Here is an 11,373-nt window from a genome sequence, read left to right as displayed (position 1 = left end):
ACCGCGTGGAAGAAGCCCCTCGCATTTCGCTGTGCCTCCCACCTTGACTCCCAGCCAGTTTACCAGAGGTCCCGCTGGACTGTAGCGATTTTCACAGACCAGCCTCTCATCACGAGCGCTTCCAAGGTGCCTTCCCCAAGACACACATCGAAGTTTTTATGGCTGCTGCCTGTTAGCACGAGACCGTATTTCCTCAAACAACCAAAAACCTCTGACTTACTTACTTAAGGCTTTTGTGAAGAGCTTCGTCGCAGCCACCGCAGGTCACAGCTCTGCCACGGTCCCCGCAGAAGCAGAGGACAGTCGAACTCAACCGTTTCAGAGCTGTTCAGCGTGGCATTTATAAATAAACAGAAACTTTTGGACATATTTTTTCATATAAATATGAACTTTTTCTGAACTGGCCATTTGATCCTCAGCTTAGCCCATAAAACACAAACCAATTTCTGAGCCCTAACAGCACATGGGTGTTCTGTAATAAAACTTCTCTTAAACCTCAGTTTTGAGCCTATTAGTAGAACTGGGGTTTAAGAGCCCTCCTGAGACAGGCATTGTAATTTGCACCGCTCCTACGTTTTACAAGAGGTAACGTGCAATAAAAAAAAGCCTTCTGATACCATCACCTCTTAGCACGACGCAGCGCCAGCACGCTACCGCCTGGGTGAACAAACCCAGCGACCGGGACAGGTTAGAGAGGCTGAACCAACCACTGCTGCTTTACTAGTGCAAAGTTTCAACACGCTTTAAAAGGACTCAGAAAAAGTCCTTTGACTTGCAGCCTGTTAAACCACAGCTGAATCGTGCCAAGCAGAGCGCATGAAGTGGGCAAGCCGGGGATATTCAGCCAGTAACCATTAGATACCAGTTCCTTACCCGACCACCACTTCAAGCACATCTCTGTTGTCCCTCAAATGGCTGAAGGATGTGACTGGCTTAGGACAAACCATAAAAAAGCTTTTATTGCAGTAACCATCCCTCAGACAAATGTGACCAGCACGGAGCCGAGCAAGACACTGGGAAAACACAGTCCTACAGGTATCCATGGGCAATGTGGCATTGATGCTGCAGAGCCCTGGGCTACACAACAGCCTCCAGGCCCAGCCATGCTACTCCTGTTTGTCACAACCACCCTCCTCTCCTCTCCCCTAGCCAGAGAGCAACCCCTGAAAGGGCTCCAGCACGAGCTGCAGCCCCCCCTGCACCAGACACAAGCTGGTGCTTTGTCTCTCAGAACCAGTCAGGCACAGGCAGCATCCAGCAGGACCCCAAGAGCCAAAGGGCTGTAGCTCTTCACCCAGCAAGGCCACCACTTCCCGGTTTTAACAATTACAACAGCAAAACCAGAGAGAATCCACACTCACCTTTTCTTCAGAGGATTTCCCAGGGAGCTGTGAAGAGCCACACGCTTCCTGCCTTCCTCACAACTTCTTTAAAGCTGGCTCAGGGCAGGTAACCACCACCTCACCCCTGCTGAGAGCTGCCAGCGCTGCCCTCTTACACAGCTGGGTGCTAACGGCCCCTCATCCAACCCTGAAGGGCTGCAGCTGCAATTCTCCCCTCTCAGGGCTCAGCTGCTCCCCACAACGGGGGGATGTGCCCTCGCCACTGACTCTCACACAAACCGGAGGGATACGCAGGCTGTGCAAGACCCCCACTCAATAGAGATGCTTCCCAAAACAGCCTCCTAGAGAAGAAATACTGTCTCACCAAGGAAAAAACTGTTTCCTCAAGGATTTGCTGAGCAAAGGGGCAGAGACCTACAGGTAAATACAACACAGCTGCGTGTCAGCTGTAGGTAAATCTCTGTTGCACACCTCTGGGATGTAAAGCTGGAACATCAACACTATGCAGCAGGACACTCAGGTCTGGGACAGAGCTGTTCTGTGTCAAAGGTCTGCCCTGGGTTTGAAGCCTCTGGAGCCTGACAGGCACCAGACCTCCAGTACTGCAGTCACAGGAAGTCCCAGCTCCAGACTGGTACATATTTATTGCCATGCAGGGACCACTGAGCAGCAAAGCTGGGGACTTCAGTGACTTGCCTGCTCGGACGGCCCCCGAGCTCAAAGAGAAGGTGACCAAGAGCAGGTGTCAGTGTTACAGCGCTGATTTTCTGGCAACCTTAACACAAATCTTTCCTCCAAAGCCAAGCAGCAGCTCTAGGCTAGCAGACAGCGAGGAGACAGACTGGCCAAGGCAGCGTCCTCAGCACATGTTAATTCATGCTGCCCTGCTTGAGAAGTAGGAAATGTAAATTACTGAGCTATGGGAATGCTGAGACCTTGTAAGCAAGTCTGAATGCAAAAGAGCAGCCTTTATTGCAGCTGCCCAAGGAGCACAGTAAGCAGGAACTATAGCCTACCTTCCAAAAGAAAAGTGTTCTTTGTGTGCCCTGAGCTCCTGTGAGCAAGGACCAGATCCCGAGTCTGAGCTGACAACGCGGTTAGCGCTCGCTGAACAGCCAGCCCCAAGTAAAAACTCGGTTGTCGCCCACACTGAAAACTCCCTCAAGCCACAGAGCAGAGGCAGGAGCTGCCTGTTCCAGGACGTGCCGTGGTTCAGAGGTCGAGTCTCACACCAAAGCCTGACACATCTCTATCCGTGGTTGTCCAAACTCTTATTTAATAAAGACACCAACCATTAAGAAGCAGGAAAGTTTACAGATGGGTCTGTCCTCATTGAAAGGAGCCTGCAGCTGCTAAAGTATCCTCGGAATGTCCCAGGGCGTTGCTGGGTGTTTCGCTCGAGCTCTGCAGTCACACGTCATAAAAAAATCTTCACAGCCCGTCTCCTGGCAGTGTCACTGTGCTCCCCGTAACACAAACACTTTAAAAATGGCTCTAAGGCTTTTCCTTCCCTCCAGCTCTCACCCCCCAAAAGAAAGTCTTTTGATGTAAAGGAGAATAGTCTGAAGTACAGACCCATCACTTGTCAGTTTGAGGGCACTGACTGGCTTTAAAGTTATTTCTTCCACTTCTGCTTTTTATCTTTAGTCGTCTTAAATTTCTTCTGCTGCTTGGGTCCTCTTGCTGTTTCTAATTTTCTCTTCTTCTCACTGGGAAACAGGAACAAAATATCTGTTAAAAATACACTAGATTCCCAACCAGCTGGGAAATTTTTGTTGTAAAAGGGGGGGGTGAGGGTCTACATAGAAATATGGTTGGCAGAAAATGCGCCCAATTTCTTGGCTCATTAAACTGGTGCTAGAGACAGCACAAACATGAGCATGACCTCTATTCTCTAGTGTCTTCAGATTCTCTAATCTAATCTGAATCCTGGAAGATCTTGGCTTTTAGCTCTTGTCATTGCTTTTCAAGACTTTGTGTGTCCTAAAGGCAATTCCTACGGGGCATCTGGAATTTTGAGTACCTAGAAAAAATACCACCACTGACAATTTGAAGGATACAATTTTGTTGCTGCACTAGACTTGGACTAGAGTAAATGTGACACAGCTTCCATCTTTCTAAGCACTGATAAGACTCTCTCTCGTGTAAGGCTTCTGGAAACATACAGCTTCCAGCATTCATGAGAAAAACTGAATATACAAAGGGTGGAACAGAGATCACGTAATTCCTTCAGCTGACAGGCACCCCAGGAAGGCGAAACAAGCAAGCTGGCCAGCCTCAACTACAAATCCCCACGGAAAAGATGAGGAAAGACTCCACGCTGGGCAAGGCAGAAGGAAGAAGATAGAGGAGGAAGGAACCGCAGACTCAATATTTTGCAGGCTTGAGCTCCCAGTTGAAAGAATTCTCCTTCCCTGAACTTGCATTGTCTCCCGTGGGACTGTCGTAGGCTCCCACCCAGCATCAGCTCCCAAAGCACACGGGACAGACACACGGAATGAGCTTTTTCTCTAAAAGTGACCCAAGGGAGACACAGCACCAGCTCCTGTGCCTGATCAGGATCAAGCCTTAACCATGTCAGCAGCAGTTAGAACAAGCAGCCGAGTTATGCAACAGGACTATACTCCAGAGGCACAAAACTTCCCCAGCAGCACCATCACCACCAGAGGAGCCCCTGCAGACCCAGCAGAGCTCTCGGGTGCTCACACCCCGATTTCTCTAGGAGAACTGAGAAGCTATCAGGGATGTGAATTTCATTTTATCTGCATTTATCTCTTCAGCCTCACTCTTGAAAAACATTGTAACAGAGTCATCAGGAAAGACCAGAGAGGCCTCAGGGGAGTATTTCAACTTCATTAACCTTTTCACGCTGACGACGGAGGCGTTCTGTCCTGCTTTGCTCAGCACCTCATCCCACTCTTCCTCGTCACCTCGGATAATATATCTAAGTGAAAAAGGTAAGGGAAAATCCAAATAAAATTGCTAGCACAAAGTAGAAAAAAATAAAGTTATTACAGTTATGTCAGGTACAAACTACTCCACAAAGCCCAACCAAACTGGTGTTTGGAAACATGCACAAAACTAGACTGGCAAAGGGACGCAGCAGCTCGTCACGACTCTGTCAGCAGACTCAGGCCAAACCAGGTCAACAACAACCACCAATTGTCCCCATCCAAAGCTGGTCAGTGTCGAATGAAGTTCTCTCAAGAGCCCCTATTGTAAACATCACAAAACTGTTCTGTGAAAGGCTCTCGTCAGAAAAACAGCGCGCTGACGGGAGTACAGCTCTTATGAAAGTAAAAAATAAGTCACAAAGGTTACAGCATCCACAGCAGTGGTGCGTGCTTCTCCTTTGCCCACGAGATTCCTTCAAAGACTGACCTTCAGCCGCTCCAGCTCTAAGCCTGTCAGCCACAAGCAGATCTGTCTTCACTAGAGACATTTAGTTAGAAAAGCCCAAAGCCTTTTTCCCTTGTTCCCCCTCCCAAAAAGAGGAGACGGATGGTGGTGGTGCAAGAGGATGCAAAAAGCAATGGCTTACATGGGAAAGTTCGCTCAATTAGCAGCTGCTCTTAAGACTAGCAGTGAGCTTGAATGGGGCAGTTCTTCTGCATCAATCCAGGAAAAAACCTGAAGACCTGCCGTTTTCTTTTGAAAAGAACAATTAAGACAACAATTGCTATTCAAATAAGCTCATGTTCTGTGCCCCTTGTCTGGGTGTTCAAGTACTCTGGAAATTACGTACAAATGCAACTAAGCAAAGCAGTCATGTAGCAAAATTGAGTGGCTGCTCTCCATCTCAGGTTCTTAGAGACAGAGAATAGACTGGCCTTTGTTCGTCAGGGCTGAACAATACCGGAAAAAGCCTTTTCAAATCAAACAGCTCCATCTCTTCTATTGGATTTCTATAACCTGTATTTAAAAGTGTTCAAAATGGATTTTTGTTTCTCTCTTCTCATGGAGGAGAATAGAAATCTATTTCTGGGTAGAAAAAAAGGGAATGTGGTCCAAATGACAAACAGGTACGGAACGCTATTGACGCTAAAAAATGGAATTAAATATTTTTTTTAAAATTCTGGTTATATTTTCCTAATGTGATGGACTTGCAAGTCACTTCAAATCACACCCACTTTTGTCCTTCCTTCAAACAGAACAATGAAAGATTCAAGGAAGCTTTTATTCCTTTTCTCAGATTTAATAGAATTTAATCTAGAGCCAAAACAGACAACTTTTCTGGGATGGCATTAAGACATATAGGATTTATAAGAAGAAGTAGGAGGAGGAGAGAAAGAAGGGAGAGGATCAGTGGCATGGGCAACTCCTGTTGGTCCAGAGACATCTGCTGACACTTCAAGTAAAGTGCTGGTTCCGCAGCTCAGCATCCTACAGACTGTCCGGCTCTACAGCAGTTAAAAGGCATCCACGTGCACTGTAGTCAGTAAAAGAACTCGGATTAGTTGTTCTTTTTCTGTTGACTGAGGGGTTTGATAGGTGTTTTTTGTTTGTTTGTTAAAGAGGAGGGTATCAACATGAGCCAGGTACTACCTTCACTTGAGCTGCACACACGGCTAAGTCGGAGAGCAGACAACAGAACCTGGGTATCCTGGTTTGAGGGAACTAATGACTATTTCTAGAAGCACTGGAAACTGCAAATTAGGAACAGTTCACAGCCAGGCAGCTTGCTTTATTACTCCACGTGATAGAGCTATATTACTTCTAGATGTACCATATACATACTGTACACAGCCAGGATCAAGACTGACACACAGATACATAGTAAGAGCTACTGCCATGAATAATTTCCCATTTAAGTGATAAAAGAGAAGAGGGAAATGGAGAATGTGCTCAAGCTTATGTCAGAACCACTGGGACAGAGCCGAGGACTGACTGATCCAGCATTCCCATTCCCAGCACACCTTCTGTTTGCAGCGCTGTAACGATGAGCCAGCCCCAGCTCTACCAGCAATTTCAGTTCTAGAGCTCCACAGCCAGACAGATCTCACTGCTCTCAGGTCTTGGCTGTGACCTGCTAACTCACAAGCTTTTCCTTTCTGTTCAAAACACCAGCAGGAGAGGGGAAGCCAGTGAGTTCACACTTGGGAGTGTGACACATGTCTCAGACAATGAATTCACGTCCTGAGGTGAATGGGTGAATGGCCTTGAGCAGAAGAATTTAATTTATGCTGGAAAGAATGTTTTGAGTGTGAAGCAAAGCAGCTGCTAACCGAGCCAATAAGGACGAAGAAGCTATTGGCCGTCAGGCACACAACAGCCAGTTTCCATCAGCACAGCAGCACACGCTGATCTTACCTGGCCACTGCAGACAATACCCACTGCTGCTTCTCATTTACTGATGGTTGGAGATTGCGATACTGCAACCACAGCCTCAAGAACAAGTCTCAGCAAGGTGCACTAGGGACCCAGCATTCACACAGGTATCGGGGGGAAACTGGGTCTGAGACTCCCATAGAGAAATTCTTACTGTGTAAGGTCCATTTGCTTCAGCTTCCCCACTTCTTGCTTGTGTTTCTCTTGGAATTCCTTTGCAGCTTCTTCCTACAATAGGATGGTACAAAAGATGCTTTAAGTTCTAAGTACAACAGAGACCAGTTAGGCAAGCAGAAGGCCCTTCCCACTGAAAGAGAAGTACATCCCCTAAACCAAATATCAGATCCTGAAAAGCTTCTCTTTTATTTAATTGCATTTCTGTGTTATTTGTATACACATACTTGTAGTATGTAACTCCAAGAACGTGTTAGTAGGTTCTGCAAAAAATCTCTACACCAATTAACAAAGCATGACCACAGACACAAAGCTGTTGGGTGTTAACAACCACAAAGTGACAGACGTGATGTGGAATTCCTTCCATCCTAGAAAATTTAGATTACGAAGCTTCTGTGCTCGAGGGAACTCCATGAAGTGTTGACATGTATCAAGAAGAAAGTTCATAATTACCAAATCGTCATTCAAAGATTTCAGCGTTGGCTCCATTACAATGTCCTTTGTTGCCACCATCTGCTCCTCCACAGCTTTTTCCTGGACCGTGTTGAATAACTGTAAATTAAATAAGCCAACACATATAAGACTTGTTGATGTTTCTTCTAGGTTATTGCTTTAAATAAATCAGTCAGCACTCTATGGCACTGGTGTAAATGTAGAGAACTCGCAGTTTACAACAGACGTTATTAATACAGCATCATTTGATTAACATTTGCAGCTAAAAGCTAAATTTTATGTTGTTATTTTCTTCAAGATAATTATAAGGGTGTTATGCTCAGCAAATCACCTCCCCAAATGACCTAATGCCAGACCGCAGAAGTTTTGCCATGGTAGGCCAGAGCTTGAGAACTAGAGGCCCCAGGCTCAGCAACCAACTGGAAGCAGTTGGCAAGTATTCTGTCCATCTCACCATTCAGTAACTTGTCACGTTACTCACTTCATCACAGACACCAGATCCCAGAGTTTCCCATTATTTCACTGGACTTCAAATCTACCCCTAAATGGCACTGGAAAAGTTGTTCCTTTCCAGAAAAGTGGAGATGCCTCCAGTGCAGTGAACAACCAAACGAATGGCTAAAGCTCGTCTGGAACATAGGTGGGACGCTCAGCATTTGGTCACGGCATTTCAACATTTAAAAACACAGCATGGGCACTATTACTTGGGAAAAACCTATATAAATCAATGCCATAAATACCTGCTTTTCCCAGTGGGATTTTCCCATCGTACAAAGAAGTTTACAGTCAATTATTTGGGGCATGTCAAAGACACACAGTTCTGATTCAGCTTTCTGCTAATGCCAGGCTGCAACTAGACGCGGGTCCAATAGAGCCAAGACAAAGCTGGTCTCGATGCCGTTACCTGCACTACTTTGCGGATGATTCTGTTGAAGAGGCCCATCAGCTGACTGCTGGGCAGCTCCACCTCCTTTTCCAGCTGGTCCAGGGATTTATGCTGTAGGCCAATCCCTAGAAAAAGGGCCTGAGGAAATGACATGTATTTCAGTTACAAAGGCTTTTAGAGCAAAACAAACCCATAGTATCCTCCCACACTCCCTCCACGAGCTTTGCTCAGATGCACGGGAACACCCTTCACTGGTTCTGCAGATGGCCAGTGCCATTTCACACTCAGTGCAGATAAATATCTTCCTCCTGAAGAACAGCTCAAGAGCCAGAAGATTTTGAGGGGGTTTTAACCCACCCACAATTCACACCATATTATAAAAGCATGGAGTCCTTCACTGAACACACAACAAAATATGATCCCTACAAATTTTATTCAAGGTAAGTGCTAAAGTGGAAGAACACTGCAAGCAGGAGAAATCATGACATGAAACAGTAAACTATGCTGAACACACAGAGAGGGGAAGCAGGGCTTGTTCTCACGGTGGTACGTACCGACTGTGCAGCGGAGAGCGAGATATCACCCAGCTGGTTGAGAAAAAACAGCCTGGCAATGGTAGGTACCAAATCCATGATGAGATGGTAGTCCACCATGTTGCGAGAGTACATCTCTAACCTTTTCAGGTCATAGGGGATGAAAAGTGAATCTAATTCAGCCCGGCTGATGGCTGATGGGTACAAGGAAAAGACAACAATGTCAAGACTGATCTTCAAGCTACCTGGGATCTCAGTATTTAATGCATTTTACCCAGTCTTTAACTATCTTACACTGGTTTTGCTGTTAAAGAGCTTTGTTCCTTTGTAGCAGAACTCTTTCACCAAGACAGACATTAAAACCCCACCAGACACAGATGACGAAGGTCTCTCAAGAGGCATATTGAGAAAACAGCAATTTTCTTTCAAGCAGAACTGATTGCTGGACTGACTCGTCTGGCCCCTTTTTTTATACTGCCCATGTGTTTCTCCCAGCAAGTGCTGGACTGAGCCCAGCAACACGCAATTGAGCTAAAGCCTCTCTCTTAGAAAGACATCACGTTCCAGCTTCCAAATTTCTGGTGACAATGTACTTTCTAAGATCCCGAGCAACCTGCTCTGCCTACTGCCCCTTGGTATTTGAGGCTTCCCTTTTAATTCCATCCTAGATTGACAAGTGTCGGTATCCATCCATGTTTTGTCATGCGTTTAGTCAGGAGACGTCTAATTTTGGGTTACTTCTATCTTTGATGAAAAAAGCAGGGAAAAAACAAACAAAACCCACAAAACGCCACCACTACCTGTTTTCAGTGGCAGAAAATGTCCTCTTAGCTTTAACTTAGAAAGACCTTCATCTTCCTGGATGGTAGCAACACAGTAACTGACCAAAAGCAATGCCTGGCACTTCACAAGAGGCATCTCGCATGTATTTGAGAACTCTGATAAACATACATATAGTCTTCGAACTGCAATTTAACTGAACGGCATGAGTCTGGTACTCACGTGGTTGTGGCTGCTGTTTGATATTCTTGTTCTGTAGAATATTCAATGCCAATGAGGGAGAGAATGTGCTGAACTGGTAGGAAAGCAGAGAAAGGAACCGCCTCCTAAAATCTATAGGATGAGATAATAAAATAAATGATTCCTGTGGACCTCTAAATATCCCAGAAGATTCTTCTACCGTTAGTAAAATCAAAGTTACCTTTCCAGAAGGCAGTAAGCCAAGGCTCCTGTTCCGAGTCCTCTTCATTCAGCATCTTCAGCATGATGCACGAATGCTCTCCAGTCAGGTCATTCTAATAAATAAGATACATTTCCCATCATCCCCACAAACCTTTTGCACTCTGTGCTCAGCCGAAGAAGACACAGCTCTTCTAAAGCAACAAAAACACATTTATCAACTGCTACCGATCACCACTACCTAACATAAAACTTGCAGGATTTGGTAAATGCCAGTGCTGAGGGATTTCGGCTTCCTGAGGTAACCTAACAAGCAGCCACCAATACTGCAAATTCCAGGTACAGATCAAGAAAAACAAAAGAAAAATGCGGTCTCATGGGGCAACGAAAGTCCTTCACTGCCAGTGCTATTTTTTGTAAACACCTTGAAAAACAATAGCAATCAGTTCAAGGGCCATTTGATATTTTACCAATAACCACATTAATAACCATCAGCAGCTGCATCTTTGCTCTAATTTAAGTGCAAACCGCTTAGATGACATTCACAATCCTCCAGCTTTACTCTTTTAGTGAACTAGAGGCCCAAGGAACAGAAATGAACATGAAATGAACTTTCTTGCCCAAATCGCATCTCACAGAAGCTAATGGAAAGACGCCCAGTGATTTCAATGGGGCTGGATTTTGTTCAGAAACAACCTGCTACTTACTGGCGTCTGCCTTAGATAAACGGGCACAAATCCAGCGCGTTTCCAAAACCTGGGGAATGGGAAAAGAGAAAACACACTGAGAATTGTGGAGCTGTTGATTCTCCAGTAATGACAGTGGTAGAATGCAATCTACAGGAACAACTGCTGAAAAGTGAGTGGAAAACTGTATGACGTCCCAGCAGCTAATGAAAAGGAACCCTGACAGTCATAAGAGCAACCAAAGTACCTGAGGTTCTAACCTGGAGGGAATCATGCTGACTGCGGCATCAGCAGATGAATGAATTTTCAAAGACAGACAGACACGATGCAAGAGTTTGTGTATTCATACGCTCCCAGGGCCTCCTCGGGCAGACAGGTTTTTCACCACTAATACCACAGACCCTGAAGAGGTGCCCTGGGGAGGGGCTCAGGATTTCCAGCTTACTTCAGAGACTCTGCTCTTCTTCAAGGAATGACAATTTTCCCTGGCAGCTCCCAGGTTTCAAACAGTCACTTGTGGACCAGAGAGAATCCCCAACTGATCAGCAAACCCCTGTTGACATCCCTTTCCATCGTTCCATCCCTTCTTGCATCTTCGCTGTGACCCGATCCTATGATTCACACTGCCCAGTAAGAGGAGCACTAGTATAAAAACACCTGCTGGGACCAACCACAGGGCACCCCAGACAAAAGAAGCCAGGCCCCAGGGTGACCATCACTGGCGACCTACACCCACATGGGGTGACTACTCAGCAGCCACGCAGGATGGTGACAAGTGAGCAGGAAGGTCC

General features: G+C 45.9%; 1 protein-coding gene across 1 annotated transcript in view; it reads right to left on the bottom strand.

The window, feature by feature from the left end:
- Positions 1 to 2,601: 2,601 nt before the first annotated feature.
- Positions 2,602 to 11,373, bottom strand: part of NAT10 (N-acetyltransferase 10 (GCN5-related)) — a 19,741-nt gene continuing 10,969 nt past the window's right edge. Inside the window, exons 19-27 of the mRNA XM_010146038.1 lie at positions 10,604 to 10,652; positions 9,919 to 10,012; positions 9,720 to 9,830; positions 8,739 to 8,911; positions 8,203 to 8,322; positions 7,299 to 7,397; positions 6,826 to 6,899; positions 4,204 to 4,287; positions 2,602 to 3,052 (exon numbers count right to left, since the gene is read on the bottom strand). Of these exons, the coding sequence (XP_010144340.1) occupies positions 2,959 to 3,052; positions 4,204 to 4,287; positions 6,826 to 6,899; positions 7,299 to 7,397; positions 8,203 to 8,322; positions 8,739 to 8,911; positions 9,720 to 9,830; positions 9,919 to 10,012; positions 10,604 to 10,652 (898 nt within the window). The 3' untranslated portion in view covers positions 2,602 to 2,958. The remainder of the gene's footprint in view (positions 3,053 to 4,203; positions 4,288 to 6,825; positions 6,900 to 7,298; positions 7,398 to 8,202; positions 8,323 to 8,738; positions 8,912 to 9,719; positions 9,831 to 9,918; positions 10,013 to 10,603; positions 10,653 to 11,373) is intronic.

This window comes from Buceros rhinoceros, unplaced genomic scaffold (genome assembly GCF_000710305.1).
Source record: "Buceros rhinoceros silvestris isolate BGI_N320 unplaced genomic scaffold, ASM71030v1 scaffold632, whole genome shotgun sequence".
Classification (NCBI taxonomy): domain Eukaryota; kingdom Metazoa; phylum Chordata; class Aves; order Bucerotiformes; family Bucerotidae; genus Buceros; species Buceros rhinoceros.
Note: the sequence above shows the minus strand (reverse complement) of the source record. Positions and strands in the feature narration are given on the sequence as shown.